Source organism: Muscardinus avellanarius (assembly GCF_963383645.1).
Source record: "Muscardinus avellanarius genome assembly, chromosome: 6".
In the NCBI taxonomy this organism is placed as follows: Eukaryota; Metazoa; Chordata; class Mammalia; order Rodentia; family Gliridae; genus Muscardinus; species Muscardinus avellanarius.
The window spans coordinates 22033001-22055499 of record NC_137791.1 but is presented as its reverse complement, the minus strand read 5'-3'; the positions used below and the strand labels follow the sequence as shown (position 1 = coordinate 22055499).

Genomic DNA, 22499 nt, shown 5'->3' with positions numbered 1-22499 from the left:
TCCTCAGCTCCGGGCACAGGGTGCAAAGCTTGCTCCTCTTAGCAGGCCAAACATTATTTCCTTATCCTGTACTCTCACCCAAGGCCCATCTCTCTCCACAAGTAACAGCAGACAGGTGTGAGCTCCTGGCACCTGGACTCATGGGTCTGGTGTCTTTGTGCCTGTGCAGCCCTCTATCCGCAGTGCCCAAGCAGCGGGGTGTGATGGGCGCCCTGGCCTCTGAGCCGCTCTTCACATGGAAACAGGAGCATGGAAGGAAGGCACTGGCTTCCAAGCGAGGGAAGCGCTCGGCCGGCCACCACACAAGCCTCAGCGCTGGCTCGGCAGCAGGCCAGCCAGACCCACGCTGTCCAGCAGAACCCGCGTCCACTTACCATGATCACAGAGACCCCGGTGGTGGTGCTGTTCTGTTTGGGGAGCGCATTGTTAAAGTGCTGTTTGAGTTTACCTGTGACCTCAGCTTGCATGTTATTCTCCTGGGAGGCATCATCCTATGGGAGAGAAAGAACCAAATACAGTCATGTTCCTCCTCACATGGAAGCTGTCCCTTCTTTAACATTACCGTCTCCAGCAGCCCCCTGACCTCTTCCTTCACAGGCCCTTCTTAGCCACAGGATTAGGGGAACAATGATCTTTCAAAAGTAATTCCTGGAAGCCGGGCGTGGTGGTGCACGCTTGTGATCCCAGCATTCGGGAGGCTGAGACAGGAGGATCACGGTGCACGGACAGCCTCAGCTACTACTTAGTGAGGCCCTTTGCAACTCAGTGAGACCCTGTTTCAAAATAAAAAATAAAAAATAGGGCTGGGGGTGTAGCTCGGAGGTAGAATGGCCCTGGGTTCCATCCCCAATACTGAAGGAAAAAAAAAAAAAAGGTGATTCCTGGGACCGGACTGCAGCTCCGTGGTAGAGCACTTGCCTCGCACACAGGATGCTCTGCTTTTAGTATCAGCACCACATACATACACAGAACGACTGTTACCTAGTAGTGTCATGCCCTCAAAGACCCTCCCAACTAGAGCAGGCCAACGGAAGAGCCAACCCCTTTGTGCCCTTGCAGGTGGGGAAACTGAGGGCCTGAGACTTGCTCGGGTACTCACAGAGCAGCATCCAGGACCGGGCCCCTGGTGCCGACTGCCTTCCCCCAGGAGCGCGCCTCACGCTACCTTCTCAGTAGGAAACACAGACGTTTCCTCTGCCATAGAACTTGGACACACAACTTGTGCAAGATGCGGAGTGGCGGGCTTGCTGCTGACGGCGGAACATTCAGAGGTCCGTTCCCTGAGAACGTGGGTACTTACTGACACCCAGGGGTGACTCAGGATTTGTCCTGCCGTGCACCGAGCTTCGACGTTTACCTGGAGCATTTGACTGATTAATTCCTACAGAGGGAGAGAGAGAGAACGGAGGAAGAGAAAGGGGAAAATTCCAGCATATATACCGAAATCGGAGTTTGCACCAAGCAATTCAAAACACAATGTGCCCGCTGCTCAGCCACTGGACACGAGAGCCGGCGTCGCACGTTCCCCTGGTGCCCACCAGGCCTTTATGGATGCAGCTGCCCACGTCAGCGGAATGCCAGACAAGAGGGTCTCTGCCAAGGCTCCGTGAAACACGCTCTTCTCCCCTCAGGGACCTGGGCCATCATCACTGTTCACAGGGTGATACTGCAGTGTTCTTCTCTTTTGGCTATTCAGAATGGGTTTATTCTTATATTCTGATGGGTGCCCAATCCGTATTTCTTGACTCAATGAAAGAATGAATGGATAGAGATGAGGGAGCATGAGGGGGGGGGCACAGCAAGCCAAGAAGACAGCCAGTCCAGCTGTCAGAATTTGGTTAAGAACTTCAAATTCTCTTCCAGAAGGTGGGAGTGAAGGAGGACCACACATTAAAAGTCAAAGAAGCCGCTGACGACCCGCCACAGCCCCCCACACAGTCGTCAGGACCCTGCGACATAATCCAACCCACAGAAAAAGGCCCAGCCGGGTACCTTGGCTGAATCCGTGATGTTATCCCAGTACGGGGCTGGAAATTCCAGCTTCCCAGCCAAGATCTGGTCGAAGAGATCTTCCTGGAGATTGTTCTCACTGCATTATTGACAGACAAAGGGAAGAGAATTCAAAGTCACCAAATGGCCTCTCAACAAAACACTCACGGGAAGAGGAGTCGTCTTGCGAGCTGGGGTGTTCATGACTACACTTGAGGTGGCCGGTGTTTCCCTTTAGACCACGAGATAGTGTTTCCACCGGCCTGGGAATCGGAGAAAGAGGCAGAGACAATGACACAAGAAATCTAATGGGCTCAGGGCTTCTGCGTGGGATGATGAGAACGTTCTAGCCCTGGCTGCACAACAGTGAGGATGGACTTAGTGCCTCTGAACTTAGAAGTGGTGAAGATGGGAGCCAGCACGCGGGGAGCCTGCCTGAACCCCTGCTCCTCAGGACCCTGAGGAAGGAGGCTCGCTTGAGCCCACAAGTTGGAGACCAGCCTGGGCAACAGAGCTGCACCCCATCCCATGGGGTGCAGCAGTGGTTAAGATGTAAATTCTATGTTATATATATTCACTACAATAAAAAAGACTCAAGAAAAAATCAGCATCTGCCCTCACTTCCTCTCGTGGGAATCAGAGTGGACAAGCAGCACAGCTGAGTGAGAGCTACGTGATCATCCTCTGTCTACATTTCCATTGAAACAGCAAAGATCAGTGAAACAGGCAACACAGGAAGAATCAAGGACAACACACCCCTGGCATCATTAGCCCACCATCAGAACCTGACTTCCACGTACACTCAGCCTAAGAGGAAGAGCCCACCCAAAGATACTAACTAGAACGACGACGCAGATCAAAGCAAATCATCTCGGCTGCTCCCAGTGGGCATCACCCCCAACCCAGGCATCCCTGCCCGCCCCCACAGGGGCACACAGTTGGTGCCTAATGAATGACACTAGACTTTGGATGGACAGCACTAGGGAAAACACCAGGGGAGAAGATTCAGGGTGTCGGATGTCTCCTACCTCTCCTAAAACTTGACTCCCACAGCCACAGCACCCACCCTACTTGGTGGGTACGTGGACCAAGACTTGAGCTTCCTAGGGCCATTGTGAGGCCCCAGTGGAAAACTCAGAAGGGACGGCTGAAACTAAGATCAAAATCGAGGAGCAGAAGTTAGGCACTGCCTGGTGAGCGTGCAACTCCCCTGGAATTTTCCCTCCCTACCTTCAGGGTTTCGCTACCCACCCTCTCCAAGGGGACGGAGAGAATGTGGTGTTTCTAGAAATGCATGGTCTACGGCAGCGTCAACAGCCACACAGTGTTTACAACAATGTCTAGGGCTGGGCAATGACAGAACGGCGTTTGTGAGCTTTGTGAATATTCCTGACGATAGCCCAGGCCCACTGACTGGCCGCCAGCTGGTGCACGCACTCTGCAAAGCTCCGCTGAGGAGCAAGGGTCCAGCCAGACAACCAGGCCGGGCAAGACTCCTTGCTGCTGCCTGGGTGCGATTCTCCTCCAGCGCACACAGATTTCTTTCTGGGTGGTGAAAGTTTTATTTTATTTCCATGGTTATATCCCTGCCGATTGAACTCAGCTCAACATCCCTTCAAAATCAATGATGAACGCACTTAACACAATGAAATTTCACAGCAGCCTTTATAGAAAGCAAAAGGACCAGAGACAATGTTAGAAGATTAAAAAAAAAATTACCTCTAACCAGAACTGTACCTTTTAGCCATCCCTACTATTCTATTCACCCTCTAATTTTCCTGGAATCGCAAATGGCCTATATTTGGTGAACTTGTGAGCTTTTATTTTGTCCAACAGCTGAAAGCTGTGTGTCTGCAGCAGTGGCTTATGACTGGCCCAGGGAACACAGTCTGGGCCAACAAACAAACCCAAGGGCGTCTCCGCAATGAGAAGGGACCCTCGGCGATCACACCACACCGCAAGGTCTGTGGCAGCCACCGAAGCACAGAAAGCCAAAGATGATCTATCTTCCTGGCCAGCCACGTGAGAAAGCTGCCTTGACTGAACCCACGCTGGATTTATCATCACATTTATACGCTGCCATCTGGCTGAGAGGCTCCAGGGCACGTTTTTATTCTAAAACAATACAGCCCTTGGATCAAAGTACTGTAAGTCTGAAACTGTCCATTAAGACAAAACCTCAGAAACAACAAAAGTCTGTGCACAGTCTCTTTTGGCAACAAGTTGGTTAGAAAAGGTGACCTGCCAATGTTATGAGCTCTTTTATGCTTAAACACTTCACTTGTGTGTGTGTGTGTGTGTGTGTGTGTGTGTGTGTGTGTGTGTGTAAGAGACAGAGAGAGAGAGAGAGAGAGGGAGGGAGGGAGGAAGGGAGAAAGAGGAGAGAGAGAGGGAGAGAGAGAGAGAGGGAGAGAAAGAGGGAGGAGGGAGGGAGAGAGAATGAATGAATGAATGATTGAATTAGGAGAAACATCAAGAATCTCAGTCCAGTTCTATAAAGGCTTTTTGTCAGTAGCCCTAAGAGTAGACTTGCTTAAGCAACAAACAAAATTTAGGACACCTCGGGAAAACCTATCTCCTTCTTAGTGAAAATGAAATTGATGTTGTCAAAGAACAGAAGGCAAGCTCACACTGAGCTACAACTAAAGGCCAAAATCCCAGAAAGAAGAAAGGATGAGAGATACTATGTTAGAGACGCTGAGACCATAGGCTCCAGGTAATCTGAGCTCAAGAGCTTTGGGTTGCAGTTGTCTTTTGTATAAAACAAAGAAAATATTTTTATATATTTGTTAAGGATTTTATTTAATGTAAAAATTTATGTTGATAATCCATTTTCTGCTATAATCATATATCACTAAAATTACCAATTTCGTAATTTTCTCTATATATTTTATATTATAGTAAGTTATGAACCACCTAGAACGCCTCTGTCTCTGTGTGTTTAACATTACAGAGTCTCTTTCAATGCAATATCAATTTGACAGAGGGAAAGCCTTTTCTTGAACTTTGAAAGTAAGCTCCCTGGGCTGAACAGGCTGCTCCTGAATAGAATATATAAAGGCCACTCTCAGAACGTAGGCTGAGTGCTTTAGATTAGCCAAACTAGTTTCTACATCCCGCAAAGAAGCTGCTAGTCATTGGGCAACATTCCATGATAAATATATACCGTTCAGCCCGATTTTCACTTTTATTATAAAAGGCCTTAAAAACAAAAACAAAATCATGTCAAGAAACAAAAGAACCCTCCCAGGCTGCACTGTTAACTGGAAACGCTAGAGGGAGTTGTGAGCACACATTCCTCTAAGCCTGCTCCCCGTACCCTTTCCCAGCTGATCTCAACTTGGGCCAGCCACAGAGGGAAACCTGGCCGGCCCAGGCTCACATCACGCCCTTCTACATTTCACTAGTCCTCCAATCCTCCATCACCCAAACCTGCCAGGGCCGAGTGGGGATGTAAAAATGGCCACGTGTTACTGCCCGCCCTCCAATGGACTCACATGGTCCCCACCAACATTTGCTCTAGGCTCACCTACTAGCCTTGACTTAGTGAAGGGGAGACGGATGAGTATGAGGCAGAGATGGAGACAGCGACAGGGCGGTGGGACTTCTCCTCTGGAGGCTTTTAGGACACCCTGTGAAGGCCAGGCCCTGGGTGACGAAAGGCCACGGCCGAGTCATCTCTGTGAGGCCACAGTTGACCACCAAGCCCCTCCTGACCTGGCCGCCTAGTCCATCCACAGAACTGCTTCACACCCTAACCGATGGAGTAATTTTTTATCCTGCAGCACTTAACTAATGTGTGCGTTAATCCTACAGGTGGTATAACCTGCATAGACAACGACCTTGCTAAGAGACCATGATACTGAGCCAGACAGAAAGGGCTTTCCGCCCATAAAACCCCACTCACACCACGAGATCCCGCTCCAATGCTCCATCTTTCATTAAGCTTCCTAGGAGTTCCAGCCGTCAACCAAGCATACCCTCCCAAATGTTCAATTTATTCTTCTCAATCAATATTGTTGCAATACGTATCTCCATAAGACTCTCCAAATTAAACACTAACATTTCTGTATCATCTTCTGCTCACAGCAATTATGAGTGAAAATATTGACTGCCTCAAGGACATCACATGATGTTGGAGGTAGGAGTCCCAAAATATTGATTGAAAAACTAGGATTTAAAAAAGAGAACGCTCTCAGCTTTTCTGTATGCTTCAAAGATTTCTTAATGAAATGCTGGAGGAGACAAGATAAACCTATTTTCACTGACTGACCCAATACAATACTATAAACACCACTGAATGAATGTTGGTGTCTCCCAGAAATTCATTTCTTGAAACCTAATCCCTAACATGATGGCATTAGGAGGTGGGAGGTAAAAAGCTTTCGTGAATGTGGCTGGTGGCCTTATAAAAGGCTCAGAGATCTCCCTTGCCCCTTCTGCTAGGTGAGACTGCAGTGAGAAGATGGCTGTGCATGGACAGGGGGTGAGCCCTCACAGACGTCCAACTTGCTAGCACCTTGATCTTGGACTCCCAGCTTCTGGAAGCATGGGAATTCAATTGACATTGCTTATAAACCATCCAGACTGTGTCAGGTTGTTATAGCAGCAGGGTTGGACTAATACTGCGACTTCAGTGATGATACTGTGTTTACCACTCTATTTCCAGTGCCTTCAAAGAGTGCCTGCCATAACCATAGCTATTCAACAAACAGTTATAAAATAAAGGAAGGATGCCAAGCGTGGTGGCACACTTGTAATCCCCGCGCTTAGGAGGCAGAGACAGGAGGATCGCTCTGGTTTGAAGCCAGCCTCGCTGGCTTAAGAGACCCTGTTTCCAAGTTTAAAAAAAATATAAAATATAAAATATAAAAATATAAAATCAAGAAGAAAACAAAGCATGCACTGCTGGACATGCTTCTGCCTCAACAGCATCCACTGGCTCCAGAGGGGAATGGATCGAATCCAAAGAAGAGCCAGGCCGAAGCCTCTGCTCCCCCACTGGACCCCGAATGCTAGACTAATGAGGGCGCACACCAGGCTGCTGCCCGTGGCCACCTCTGCTGCACCAGGATGCCAGCTGCTGGTTGCCAGACCTGTGGGTGGAAGAACATCTACAATTCTACTTCTTAAATATTATACAAAGAGGCCGGGCGTGGTGGCGCATGCTTGTAATCCCCGCGCTTGGTAGGCGGAGACAGGAGGATTGCGCAGGTTCAAAGCCAGCTGCGCTGGCTTAAAAGACCCTGTTTCCAAATAAAAATATAAAAAATAGGTGTCTGGGAGTGTAGCCCAGAGATAGAAGGGTTTCCAGGAACCCCAGTACCACCAAAAAAAATTTACAACTACGGTTTTTGGAATTTAATCTTAGTTTGCAACCATTTATTTCTGTATATATGCATGTATTGGTACTACGAATTGAACCCAGGGGCATTCTACACCCCACCACCTTTTTTTTTTTTTTAAACAGGATCTAAGTTGCTAAGGGTCTCACTAAGTTGCTGAGGCTGGCTTTGAACCTGGAATCCTCCTGTCTCAGCCTCCCCAGTACTTGGGATTACAAGCATGTGCAACCACGCTCTACTAATTTACCACCTGTCAATGTATATTCATTGACGCAATGTTGTTGTTGCGGTTTTAGCTTTGTTTTGTTTTAGGTGCCATGCTGTAAGCCCAGGGCCTCACCCATGCTAAGCATGTGCTCCACCTCTGAACTACACCCCAGCCCGACCACACTTTTTCTTTCTCTCTTTTACTTGTGTGTTTGGGGAGGGGTGGGAGTGAGTCCGGGCCTCACGCGTGGCAAGTGTTCTGCCGCTGAGCTGCAGCCTCAGCCTGACCACACTTGGACATGAGATAAGGCCGTCTGGTAGTGTCTGGTCCTCTGAATTTCGTATGGTCACTCTTTCATATAATATATTTGTAACACAGGTCCTAGAGTTTCAAGCTTATCTGTTTTTAAATGAGAATCAGACTTGAAGATCCTTGTGATCCTTGTGATACTTTTTCCAGAATACTATTTTCCAATTCTGGATAGTTGTTACTTTTGCTTAATTTTTTTTTTCTTCTGTGTGTGGTACTGGGGATGGAGCCCTTCTACCTCTGGGCTACACTCCCAGACCTATTTTTATATTTTAATTTGGAAACAGGGTCTCTTAAACCAGCGCGGCTGGCTTCGAACCTGTGCAATTCTCCTGTCTCCACCTCCCAAGCGCAGGGATTACAAGCGTGCGCCACCACACCCGGCGTCGTAGTTATAATTTTTTTTTTTTTTTGGTACTGGGGTTCCTGGAAGCCTTTCTACCTCTGGGCTACACTCCCAGACCTATTTTTATATTTTTATTTGGAAACAGGGTCTCTTAAGCCAGCGCGCATGGCTGGCTTCGAACCTGCGCAATCCTCCTGTCTCCACCTCCCAAGCGCGGGGATTACAAGCGTGCGCCACCACGCCTGGCTGTAATTTTTAACTGATATTTTATTGACCAGCCAGTTTCTGGTCCTATCTACCAGGAGTAAAGTGTCTTAGAATTTGTAATTCTAATACAGTCACTTGAAGCACCACTGACCTTCGGAATGGTGGGAATCCACACAGAAGTATGTAGGTGATCACACCAGCTGCCCAAATGTCCACCTTCAGGCCGTAGCTGGGGAAACAAAGCCGGGAACAATAACAGCACAACTCCCAAGAACTGCCCACGTCGCTGGCACGTTGCCCTTGTCGGGAAAAAGCACTCTGGGGTGTCCAATGATTTATTTCATACATAAGAAGAATTTACCCTTTAGCCAAAGTCATCTGCTTTCTTCCAACTTACCGCGGTCCTGGTGCCTACTGTTACATTTCTAACACTGGCCCTGCTCAGACAAGCACACACTCGGTTCCTGAGGTCAGTCACGGTGCGGGAGATTCTGTTTCCCATTCCCCACCCTGACAGGAGGCACTGAAGACCCCAGCAGCAGTGACCACAGAACACGGACCTTTCCCAGCAAAGTTACACCACCACCCGACCCACCGGGAGTCTCACCCAGTTTCAGCAATGATCTCTGGGGCCACGTAAGTAGGCGTGCCGCAGACCGTGTACAGAGGGCCTTCCACCACCGTGGCCAGCCCGAAGTCTCCCAGTTTCAAAGACTTGGTCCCATCAGGGTATTCACACACCTGCAACAGAACCAGTCCGCAGTTACAAGGGTTTCCAAACTCTCGGTAACTACCAGAAGGCCCTTGGGATGGAGCAGAAAAGACGCTTAAAAAAAAAAAAAAAAAAAAAACCTCAAGAGAACTCTTTGTGATACAAACATCATGATTTGTTCCTACAAAGTGTTGTTTTTTTCTTTTCAGAGATTTTGCACAATTGTGTGAAATTTGGAAGACACTATTCCCCATCTTTGCAGAAAGTACCTTACCAAGGAATCTAATGAACCCCTGCAGTTTGAGGTACAGGTGTCTGCTGGGTGGTGGGCTTGAGAGGCCTCGGAGCCTGGAGGCAGGACACTGACCCTAATTTAGTACTTAATTGTGTGTGAAGAACTTGAGAGCCATAGGAAGAATAGTTACTAAAGGAAGGGTTTTTATAAGAAGAGAATACCAAAGTGCTGGGTGTTCTCCAAGAAACAGGTATATTTACTCTAGGAAATAAAGTGAGGGACAGGGACGACAGCTTTGTTTTCTGAAGACTCAATGATGAAATGAATCTTACATGCTTTTTAAAATTTGTTTTTGTTGACTGGGAATAGAACCCATGCATGGCAGCAGGCTGAGTGCGGGGAGCTGCACCCAGGGAAGCCTTGGGTGTCTGGAAAGAAAATGGACGTTGGGATGAGAAAGCCTGAATCTGAACGGCGTGCTGCTCAGCTCCTGGTGTGGGGCCTGTCAAAGTCGTGTCACCTCGGAGCACGCGTCCCCATCTGCAAAGTGAGATCACTCCCCTGCCTTCTGCGGGAGCCGTGGGAAGGTGTACATGAGAGAAAGCACAGAAAAGGGCTCAGGAAACGGTCCTTCTAGAGGGACTGGCTAGGTAGACAGACACTTCTTATGATGGAAGTCCTAAGTGAAGGTGATGTTTATTTTATTTATTTATTTTTTTTGTGGTACTGGAATTTATTTATTTTATTTATTTATTTTTTTGTGTGGTTCCTGGAAGCCCTTCTACCTCCGGGCTACACTCCCAGATCTATTTTTACATTTTTATTTGGAAACAGGGTCTCCTAAGCCAGCGCGCGCAGCTGGCTTCGAACCTGCGCGATCCTCCTGTCTCCGCCACCCAAGCGCGGGGATTACAAGCCTGCGCCACCACGCCCAGCTGTGAAGGTGATGTTTAAATTGATGTGAATATCTATGTTTAAATTGAAGCATCCAGTCGGGAGGCTGAGACAGGAGGATCGCGCAGGTTCAAAGCCAGCCTCAGCTACATAGTGAGGCTCTCAGCAACTTAGTGAGACCCTGTTTCCAAATAAAATATAAAATGGGTCTGGGAGTATAGACCGGAGGTAGAAAGCCTCCTTACCACCAAATAAATAAATAATAAATAAATAAATAAATAAATAAATGCATCCTTTGGAGAAAGCATTTCAGTACTATATATCAAATTTCTTACTACTGATTATAACCTTTGACCCTGTAAGTCTGTCTAAGAATCTAAGGGAACACAGATGGACTCAGAGGTTAAACCTAAGATTGCTAATATTAGAATTTATCTATGATATTTAGAAACTTCAAACAATACAAATGTCTAATAGGGCAGTGATATTTATGGTACATACCTATAATATTAAATATTATATAGTGGCTGATAAGCACTTTTCAAATAAGTATTTACCATATAAGAGACAGTCACTATATTACATGAAATAAAAAAGAACATTAAGCCAGGCATGGTGAGGGATTGCAGGTTCGAGGACAGCCTCAGGAACACAGCAGGACTCTCAGCAACCTAGCAAGATTATGTAAAAAAATAAATAAATAAAAGTAAGAAGGGCTGGAGAGTATAGCTTGGAGGTAGAATGCCTCTGGGCTCAACCCCCAGGAAAACACATATACACAAAAGAACGTGAAGTTTATATATGAAATGCAATGTCCCTAAATGTTGACAAGTTTATCTCTGGATAGCTATAATAGGATTACTTTTTCTTCTGTTTATACTTTTCAATACTTTGTAAAATGTCTCCAATGGCCACGTATTGGGTCTATAATTAAGAAAAATTATTTTATATATAAGCAAACTTCCTTTTTTAGGATAAAAGCCTGAAAGTTACGTCCTAAATAGACAGTTTGGGAATAATACAAGGGCATATGGCAGCACACTTAAGACAGACTTTAATTGTTAATATACTGTTATCAGCTGTCTCTTGAGAATCCATTTTGAAAATACATAATTTCAAAAAAAAACTAATTGTACAGACCTAACATATATTAATCTCTTTATTTTTATATCTTTATCATATTTGGTTTGCTTTCCTTATATTTTACTATGGACTGAACCAGATTTTTTTCTCAACCACCACTGACTAAAGAAGAAAAAAAATCCAGAAAATGATATCTTTTCAAGATAAGCATGTTAACAATATTCATCCATTAGTCTGATTCTTAGCAAGGGGGGTGACTTACAGGGTCATCAGTGGAAAGCACCGACCCCCAGGGCTCCACGCCAAGGAGTCCCCGCCGTGCAAGAAGTTTAAAAAGGACAGGGCCGCGCCTCCTGGCTGCAGTGTGCTCATCTGACCAACAACATTTTCACCTTGGTATTTTTTTTTTCTCCTTATTACCAGGGATTGAATCCAGGGGCATCCTACCTCTGAGTTACACCCACAGTCCTTTTTATTTTTAATTTTTAATTTATTTATTTTTTTGGTGGTACTGGGGTTCCTGGAAACCCTACTACCTCTGGGCTACACTCCCAGACCTATTTTATATTTTTATTCGGAAACAGGGTCTCTTAAGCCAGCAAGGCTGGCTTCGAACCTGCGCGATCCTCCTGTCTCTGCCTCCCAAGCGCGGGGATTACAAGCGTGCGCCACCACGCCTGGCTTTTAATTTTTTTTTTTAAAACAAGGTCTCAGTAGGTTGCCGAGGGCCTCACTCTGTTGCTGAGGCTGTCCTCGAACATGTGACCCTTGTGTCTTAGTCTCTCAAGTACTGGGATTACAGGTGTGGGCCGCCTTGCTATTTTAATAGCTTATTCCATGCTTATGCACTATACATATGGTGAGCATACATCTTCATGACTTTAGATCTTGAGTCTCACAGACATTTCTAACCCTGAGTTGACCCACAACTCAACAGAAACATATTCAAAGATATTAATGATTTAACCTAAAGTCAGAGTCCAGATTCTTAGTCATGCCACAGTGTTAAGAAAACTTACCATCCATTATATTTAATGTAAACATTAGCAGGAACAATCTAAGATAATTAGTTAGGATTTATGATGCATTTACCAAAACCCAGACATTAGAAAGAAATTACCTAAGTATTTGCACTGATAAGAACATTATAAATGCAGTTTCCTAAATGTCTGTATCATAAGTCAAAAAAATCTTATTAACCTCATTGTTATTTTGTTTTTACAACTTAAAAACACACTCATTAGTACTAGTTTTGAAAAATATTGTTTATTTTAAACATACAATTTGGAGATGCCTGGGGGGACTTAGAGGGTATTGTCAGTTACTCAGAAGTCCCAGCAGCCCCATTTCTTACATAGCTTATAAAAAATTCAGAGCCAGATGCAGGAGCATAAATAGAAAGGAACCGAACAGTCTAAAGTTGCTGAATTATGTCTGGGAAGTGGTGCTCCTGGACTTAACATCAAAGGGGAAGTGTCGTAGGGGCAGACAAGCCTGAAATAATACCATTTTATCTGATTCATCTCTCCCTAATGCTACACACAGAAGAAAATATGTAAGACATGAGAAAACTTCAAATCTTAGCTGGAGATTCTCTTCAAAGCAGGAGGAAAAATTAAATACATGCTGTATATCAACATAGACACAGAACATCCAGGGCCCTGCTCTGTCGGACTGGCTGGGGGCAGAGCTCGGTGGTAGAGCCCTCGCCTAACGCCACGCAGGAGGCCTGGGGTTCAATTCCTTGCACCAAAGAAAGAAGAAAGTGATTTTAATAGACAGGGGAATAAATGAACCTCTTCTAAAGGTAGGTGAATAAACAGGCACTCTAAAGGCTTTCTGGCAGAGCCCAGCTAGGTCCACTAAGTGACCTTCTCAAAGACTCCATTTCAATATTTCTCTAAACATCTCACGGGACTGCTACAAACAGAACCGTTACTTCCGTCTTCGACATGGGGAAACTGAGGCACAAGGACCTCGAGCTAGTCATCAGTGGTGGGGCGGGGTGTGCAGCCAGGACTCTACTTACGTGTGGTGCGCCCTTCTGGGGTTGAGTCTCTCTCTGCAAACAACGGGCAGCCCTGCAGCACCCCGCCTGCAGCCTGCACTGCGCACACGGGTGTCGAGTGCGTTTCAAAAACTGCAACCGTCAGGACTCTGGCCCCGCGGTGCTCAGATGCCCCACCGCACAGAGAGAGGCTCCGTCCAAAGTTATTCTCGGAACGCGAAAATAAAAAATGTGGGGAACGCAGGCCCCACATGCTAAGCGAACACCGCGTGTTCTCTAAATAAAATGTCAACACGGTGATTTAGAAGGACTTCAAATATGAGAAACCAAGCCTCTTCTCGCCCCGGACCCCAGAACTCCTGGAAGAGGTGGAATTTATCACTGGCCTCCCATAGTTAAGTGTGACGGGGCAGCGGCAGGCTGTAACTCACGGTGCTACCGGCCACCCCTGTGCTCTGCCACGGCGACCCATACATCTCTGCTGGCAGGCTTCTAAATTACGACGCCGCTCCCAGGGAAGGGGATGCAAATCAGATGTCGAAATGCTCTGGTGTTTAAGAACTGAATTAGTTCTTAGACAGGAAGAGGCTGGCAGTTGCCCTGAGTATTTATGCTTAGTGCTCCACGGTATTTATGCTTCTCCTCCACAGTCAACGCCGGCCACTGACGTCAGGAGGCAGCTGAGTATCCTCTTAGGCGCCCCACGGGCCGCGCAGGCTGTTTGAGGAGCCTGCCGCGCCGCCGTCCACACCACGGCCTGCTCCGGACCTCAGTCTGAGCATCTTCCTTCTCCTGCCCTTTGGGTAGCACAGGGGGTTGGCGCAGGTTTTGGGAGAGAGGTGAATGAATACTCATCTTGGACAGATTGGACTAGATGAGGAGATGCTGGCTTCCTGGCTACACTTTGAGACGCAGAACGCGGGACACATCCACACGTATATTGTCTACCCCGATGTAAGACTAGGGAACCAGAGGGAGTGCCGGGTTCTAGCTGAAGGCCTGGGTGGAGCTCGGTGGGAGAGCCCTTGCCGAGCTCGCACCAGGCCCTGGCCTCCTCTATCCCCAGCACTGAAAAGGAAGGAAGGAAGGAAGATAGGAAAAGGAAACTGAGTGGAAAAGAGTGAGACGGAGATAAGAGCGGGCCTCAACACTCCCGGGTTCACAGGACATTCTCTGGGGCCTCCGCTCCCTTCCTCGCTAGGTCTGGGCGGCCAGAGCTGCAGGAACGGCTGGCACCAGCGTGACCACCCATTCCCCAGAAAGCCCGGCTTCCAAATCACAGAGAACAGCCGTGGCCATACGGTGAGGAGGGCGAGAAGGCGTGCAGCGCGGAGCCCGGGCTGCCTCAGCAGCAGGGCGGCACTGGCGCCCGGCCTCACCCGGGGAAAGCCCTGCCGCCCCTGCACAAGAAACCCCGGCCGGGCCGGGCAGTGGAGCCGGCGGGCACTGCGAGCCCGGGATGCTGAGAAGCCTGTTTGGAGACGTGAACGCCACGGCTTTATTGGGCGTATAAGTGTCTCAATTCCTCCTTAAGTTTATTAACATATCTCTGAACCATAACATATCTCTTTTTTAAAAAGAGCAGGGATTGCCGGGCGTGGTGGCGCACGCTTGTAATCCCCGCGCTTGGGAGGCAGAGACAGGAGGATGGCGCAGGTTCAAAGCCAGCCGCGCTGGTGTAAGAGACCCTGTTTCAAAAATATAAAATAGGTCTGGGAGTGTAGCCCAGAGGTAGTAGGGCTTCCAGGAACCCCAGTACCACCACACACACAAAAAAAAAAAAAAAAAAAAGAGCAGGGATTCTTTTTACCCTAACAGGAACAGAGAGGAATGTGGAACACTCCTTATCAGAACAGCTTGGGGAGCTGCAGATGTAGCTCAGTGGCGGACTAGCCTAGAAGGTGCAAGGCCCTGGACTCCAAACCCTGTACTGTAAAAAAGAAGCCTTGGAACAAGCCATGTGAGCAGGGACGGGGGTGGAACTACAGTACCAGCTCCTGGGGACACTGAGGCAGGAGGACTGTTTGACTCCAGGAACTCGAGGCAATCCTGGGCAACACAGTGAGATGCCTCTCTTAAAAAAATAAAATAAGGCCGGGCGTGGTGGCGCACGCTTGTAATCCCCGCGCTTGGGAGGTGGAGACAGGAGGATCATGCAGGTTCGAAGCTAGCCCCGCGTGCTGGCTTAGGAGACCCTGTTTTCAAATAAAAATGCAAAAATAGGTCTGGGAGTGTAGCCCGTAGGTAGAAGGGCTTCCAGGAACCCCAGTACCACCAAAATAATAAATAAATAAATAAATAAATAAATAAATAAATAAATAAATAAAATAAGCCGGGCGTGGTGGCGCACGCTTGTAATCCCAGCATTCGGGAGGCTGAGACAGGAGGAGCACAGTTTGAGGCCAGTCTCAGCTACTTAGTGAGGTTCTTTGCAACTCAGTGAGACCCTGTCTCAAAATAAAGAATAAAAATATAGGGCTGGGGGTGTAGCTCAAAGGTAGAATGCCCCTGGGTTCCATCCTCAGTACTAGAAAAATAAATAAATAAAAATAAACCCTTGGAACCAAAAATGTTTTAGATTGTGGAATATTTGCATGCCACATAATGAGCTACTTGGGGATGGAATCCAAGCCTAACACAAAATAAATTTCCATTTCACATGCACACATTTGCCTGATGGTAATTTATACACTGCCGCTGTTTTAAGTATTCTTCTGCATGAAACAGTTTTATGGTGTGGGATTTTCGCCCTGTGGCAACATGCTGGTCCTCAAAAGTTGATCAGCCCCATAGGGTGGCGCATGACTGTAATCCCAGTACAGCGGATCACAGGTTCAAGACCAGCCTCAGCAACTTAGTGAGACTCTGTTTCCAAGCAAAAAATAAAAAACAGGGCTGAGAGATAGAATAACCCTGAGTTCAGCATCACACATACACACAATATTTTCTTATTCTCTAATATTTCAGATTTGGGATTTAAGGGTTAAGGATACTATTCAACCTTCTCCCTCAAGGCAGAAGAAAAAAAAAACTCACATATTTCCAAATGGACACCAAGAAGTCATCAATGCTATGATGGAAGAGAGAAAATGATTCAAATTTAGCAAAACAAAAGCAAAAAATAAAAATTATGCGGTGATCTCAAAGCCTACATATTCCTCTCAACAATCATTTGTGTTGCATAAGAATGAGGTGGGCAGCTGAGCACGGTGGTGCACACCTGTAATCCCAGTATTTGGGAGGCTAAGACAGGACGATCATAGGTTTGAAGCCAGCCTCAACAACTTAGTAAGACCTTCAGTAAGACCCTGTTTCAAAATCAAAAATAGAAAATAGGGCTGGGAGTACATAGCTCAGAGGTAGAATGCCCTTGGGTTCAATCCCTAGTATGAAAAACTAAAATGAGGTAGGCTGTAAAGACTTGGGCCAACCACCAAATATTCCCTCCACATATCCGCCATGTGCTTACTTGGCACTGAACAAGACATTGGAGATAGGAAAAAAAAAAAAAAGAGCCATCGCCCTTGCCTCTATGGCGCTCACAACCTGATGGAGACAGACACGTAAGTGGTAAAATCACAACACTGTGGGTCGGAAACCTGAGGCGGCTGTGACCACGCTGGTTCACTGTCTGCGGTGAGGTCGAGACCTCTATTTTGCTCAGTGTCTTATAAGTAAGTTTGCCACCATGCAAGGAGGGAAGACACTGCAACGGAGGTGTAACACTGTTGAGAAAGTCCAGTCTTAAGTACCGAGGATGGAGAATTAAGATAATACAGAACACGCAGACAAGCTTACGTCCCGAGCACGGACTATGATGATTCTAGCACTAAAAGTGAAATAGGAAAGACCCGACTGCCTTGGGGATGTTTGGAGGGGTGTATGTATACAAGATTCAGACAGTGTCTCTGAAATCCCCCTACGATGCGGTCAGTCGGACAGGCTGCCAATTAGCAGGCGGTGTTTAGTTCGAAGGAAGGTTAAATCTGGCCAGACGGTGAACGCCGCGCTGGCTCAAGATGGAGAAGGAGCGACTGGTAACGGGACAGGAGGCTGGAGAGGCAGATCGGGACAGTGTCAGAGCAGAGAATAAGGCTGCTTCCTCTGTGGGATAGTAGCGATGAACGGCGCTCCTAAGCAGGAAAAATTAGCATCTCTTGGTCTCAATTCCAATCTGTAAAGCTGAGCGGAGTGGACTAGATCAATTCCATAAATCTGCTCTGCACATAAATGAGCCTCCATCCTTTACTTCTGTCTCCTATGAGCTTCTACATCTGTCTCCAATTTATTCTACTGAATTTCTGCCCCATAAAATGTCTTGTTCCCCCCTTTTTTCACTCAGTACTCTTGCTCTAGGTTAGATGTTGAATGTCCCCAGAGCCCTAGGCATTAAAAGCTTGGTCCCCAGGATGGCTTCTCAGCAGGCGGCGGGACAATTAGGAGGTGGGTCTTGGTCATTGGGTCACTGGGCGTGTGCCCTTGAAGGGGATTTGGCGACCCGAGACCTTTTCCCTCTCTTTTGTTCCTGGCTCATGTGTGAGTAGTTTGCTCTGCTGCTGTGCTCTCCACAATTACCCTCTGGCCCCTCTCCCAGAGGCCCAAAGCAGTGGGTCTACCTGATCTTGGACGGAACCCTCAAAAACCATAAGCCAAAGTAAACTTTTTCTCTTTATAACTTCATGATCTTGTGTGTTTTCTTACAGTAATGTGAAGTTAACTAATACAATGACCAATCAAAACATAAATGAAAATCAAAAACATAAATAAAAATCAATAAAAAAATCCCATGTCTGGTAAACAGTAAATGCAAATCAATTCAAGAAATCCACTAGTAATTTATGTCAGAGACCTGAGCCCTGCTGTTTGTCTGAAGTCTCTTACTGAAGGACTGGCTTAGACTCTAAAATGTCACTGCTGGCGTAAGATCATGACCATCTTAAAGAACCGAGGCATGAGTTAGAACAGGGAGGCAGAAAGGACGTACCAGGAGGTTCTCTGGCTTGATATCTCTGTGCACAATGCTGAGTCCGTGGAGATACCTGAGGGCGTTGGCTAGGTTGTACACCATGGCACTGCCATCCCTCTCCGTGTACTTGGTTGAAGACGTGATTGCATCAAAGAGATCCCCGCCCTAAGGAAGCACACAGGAGAACATTTCAAAACCTCAACGGGGCAATCCTATGAAGGGAGAACGGTGGTCATCAGCCTAGGTGGAGAGAGTGGCCCAGGACCACTGAGCCTGATGACAAATAACGGGGTAGCATGGAAGCCAGACACCCTTCTGGTTAGGGAAACTAATTCTTGGGATCTGGCACCGAGGAAAGCTCTCTGCGCTCTCACCTTGACCAGCTCCATCACCAGGAAGAGCTCAGTGGCTGTTTCCATCTCCTCGAGGAGCATGATGATGTTGGGATGTTTCACTCGGCGCAGTATTGACACTTCGTTCTCAATCAGGTGTTCCTGTCAAACGAGGGGTGTAGAGTGCGGGGTCAGGAGCCATGGACCCTCCTCTGCTCTGTCCCCACAGCCTGCAGGCCATAGATCTGAGGCCAAGGAAGATCTCCTGGGGAGACAACCCAGCCCTGGACTGCTTGGTTCATCCAGGGACGGGGCGGGTCGGCGTGGACATCTCACGACTTCTGAACGTCCCCTGAAAGGCTCCACGGTGATGGGCTGAATGGAAGGCATTCTCTCTCGTCAACACCCTGAGGGGCTGTGCCACCGTGAAAGTGCGGCACACAGCATGTACCTCAGTCAGAGCCACTCTTTATTTTCAGTGGGCACTCAGAAACAAAGACCAGGCATAGAGAAAATGTGGTGTTCTTATGGCACATCTGGCATTAAAAGGTTTTAGTTGTTAACCATTACCTGCATGAATTTCAATTCCTTACTGAAATTTATGAAAAATAAGCTTCCTTTATGATTGGGTATGGAACCATTCACTACATGGATGTGTCCTTATCATTTTATATTTCAGAAATCTATAAACATATAGTATCATAGGAATCCTCATTTTTTTTAATTTTTATTTTTGGTACTAAGAATTGAACCTAGGGGCATTCTACCTCCAACCCTATTTTCTATTTTTATTTTGAAACAGGGTCTCGCGGAGTTACTGGACACTGGCCGGCCTTGAACCTGTGACCCTCCTGTCTCAGCCTCCAAAGTCCTAGGATTAAAGGTGTGTGTTACTGTGCCCCATGTTCTCATTTTAACTCTAATCGCTTCTCTGAAAATGCCACCTGATGATCAGTCCCGGGGACGAATGCAGTTGGGATCCGCACTGAAGCAAATGTTTATTTACAGAATCAGGGGATCATTCTCAGTGTGTTAACCCGTGAATCATGAATGATGACTGCTTCCCTCTAAATGAGATATGGAAGCCCCCTGACAACACCACATTTGTTGATCCTTATTAACATCAGTGATGAATTATATTTGATTTAGAGAATGCTCTATAAAATTTGCTAACTGCCCTCTTGCAGATTCTAGGTATTTAAGTGAGATCGTTTTTATATAAAATCTACCTTTAAAGAAATATCATCTACTACCTACATACACACATATGTACACATATGTGTTGAGCTATATTGTCCTTTTACATCTATATAAATTTGTGTTGGGCTCACCTTGCTCTTCTGCCTTTAGTATTATGAACCTCAGAGCTAAAATTAGGGATCTGATACAAAAGCAAGACAATGAGCCCTAGTTTACCGCATCAATTATGTTTCCTCTCATTTTCATGCATGCATGTGTATATGTATTTTTACTCTTTTTTTTGACAAAACTAGAGGTATAAATTATAACAGAATAAAGAATATGTAGAGAAAATCTATTGTACGTTCTTGTACATGTGCATGGCAAGTTGTGTTTCCTGGGTATACAATGCACTGTGCTTGTCCAAGAATTCACTCAACAAATGTGGGCGAGTGACACTGCAAATGCTCAGCCGACGCGGGGGAGGGAAGGAAGCAAGGGGCGTTCGACAGCGCTCACGATCGTCAGCGCCACGCAAGGGCTGCGTCAGGACTTGACATCTTGTCCTTAGGACAGTCCCTGGCAGTTGGGATGTGACCCTCAGAGGCTGGCATCGAAGCCCATGTCTCTTACAACTATATATACATTGTTGCTTTTCAAAGGGGAATACTTCAATGAGATTCAAGTTGGATTTTTTTTTTTTTTTTTTTTTTTTTGTGTGTGTGTGTGTGTGTGGTACTAGGGGTGGAACCCAGGGGCTTTTCTACCTCTGAGCTATACTCCCAGACCTATTTTACACTTTATTTTGAAACAGGGTCTCACTAAGTTGCTGAGAGCCTCACTAAGTAGCTGAGGCTGGCTTCGAACCTACGCAATCCTTCTGTTTCAGCCTCCCAAGCCCGGGGATTACAGGCGTGTGCCACCACGCCTGGCTTCAAGTTGGAATTTTTTAAAAATAAAAACAACAGCTGAGAATATTTAATTCCTTGCAAAGACCGGGGCAGGCAGCAGCATCACACAGTCAGGGGTGAAGAACCACACCAAGCTTTGTGTGAGGAGGAAAAGCTACAATCTATGCTCTTTCTTTAATGATTCAAATTTGTTACTAAATGATTTATCTCTAACTAAGGGGTTAGTATTTCTCACTTGGCCAAATACAAGACTAGCAAAATTCTTTCTTGTGTATATCAAAAGAACAGCATAATTCTTTTAACCCACAGTTCATTCACTTGAAAATATAATAATATTAATTTAAGGAAACACGAAAACTTGACTTTATAAATTTTATCATGATATTTTTATATGTTCCATTAACCACGATATAAAATCTTGTCTAATATACTTTTATTGGGGCGTTGTAGTCTCCCATGCTAATGAAGCCTCCAGTGGCAGGGGCATATTTGAACATGCACTATGCTCCTTCTAACAAACAAGTCCAGGAAGTACTTGAGTCAGGAATTAGCAAACACTCCCAAATCTCCCAGAAGTACAGTGGTTCTCAGCCCCAAACAAAGCATGCTGGGAGCCAGGGACTCCCCCTACCTGTTCCCAAGTGCCATCTGCCTAAGTTACAGAGCATCAGCACAGGTCAGGAGCCTGGCCCGCCCCTGGGCAGCTGCACAGCGGCCCCTGCGACCTCAAGGAAAGACGGATGCTCTGACCGCCACATTTGTTCACTCTTTGAATCTTTCAGATCACCTGTGCCGAGTATGTTCCTAACATACTAAAAGAACAGAGTTACATCTACTTTCCTGAACATGTAAAAGCAAGCCCATGAGTTTATCTCATTCTGTGTGAAGCAAAGGCAACAGCAACTGCTGCCACTATAGTAAAACAATCATTTTAGCACTACATGGATCACTGCTTCAATTCTCCTCCCTACTCATTTTCTTCAAGGCTAGAAGTCTTTACGTTTACCTCTCCTTAGGGGTCCTGTTTGTGAGGCTAATGTATATATGTAAAGTAACCCCTAGTACCTCAAGAAGCTCTCTCAAATTGGAATTCAAATAGATATCAAGGAAAGCACACCTCCCCAAAGTCGTGTTTTTCAATAAAAGGCATGTGGGAAGTCTTTGGGAACATATTGTGGGACCTGCCCCAGGGTCAACAGCAATGCGACATTTCAAATCTCGAACAAGTAATGCAGCAACATATTCTCCACCATTATTAATTATCTTGGCTTATTATATTCTTCCTGATGATGCTTAGTCCCCTAAGCACAGGAACGGCTGGTCTTTGTTTCTTCTTTCTATTCCTCTAAAATCATCTATGATGGAACAGTCCTCTTTTTAAAGCAATCACCATTCAAAGAAACACAAAACACTGTGCACAAATCTTTACAAACACTATCCCCCTATTTATTATGCAACCCGTATGTAGTCTGTTTCTAATATTTAAAAATATTCTCTAGAATACATTTTCCAGGAAATTTCTAAATAGAATACGAGTATTACTTTTGTCCTCAACCATACTGAATTTACATTATTCGATCATCTACCATGATTTATGTTAAGTGATTCTCAATTCTAACTCCAAATAATTTACATATGAATCGTTTCATGGCAGGTTCCACGGGGTCTGCATGAGAGTAAATGACACAGGAAACTGCCAACTTGGCAGAGAATTCTGCCTCATCTCTTGGCCATGGGGATTTCTAACATACAAAGAGACAAGAGACAGAAAAACA

At 46.2% G+C, this 22499-nt stretch overlaps 1 protein-coding gene across 1 annotated transcript in view; it reads right to left on the bottom strand.

Annotated features, from left to right (window-relative positions):
- DCLK2 (doublecortin like kinase 2) overlaps positions 1-22499 on the bottom strand; it is a gene marked incomplete at both ends in the record, with an annotated part of 153542 nt that overhangs the window by 2986 nt on the left and 128057 nt on the right. The window contains 7 exons of the mRNA XM_080697721.1: positions 375-491; positions 1301-1381; positions 1993-2089; positions 8556-8633; positions 9012-9145; positions 18321-18467; positions 18677-18796. Of these exons, the coding sequence (XP_080553847.1) occupies positions 375-491; positions 1301-1381; positions 1993-2089; positions 8556-8633; positions 9012-9145; positions 18321-18467; positions 18677-18796 (774 nt within the window). The remainder of the gene's footprint in view (positions 1-374; positions 492-1300; positions 1382-1992; positions 2090-8555; positions 8634-9011; positions 9146-18320; positions 18468-18676; positions 18797-22499) is intronic.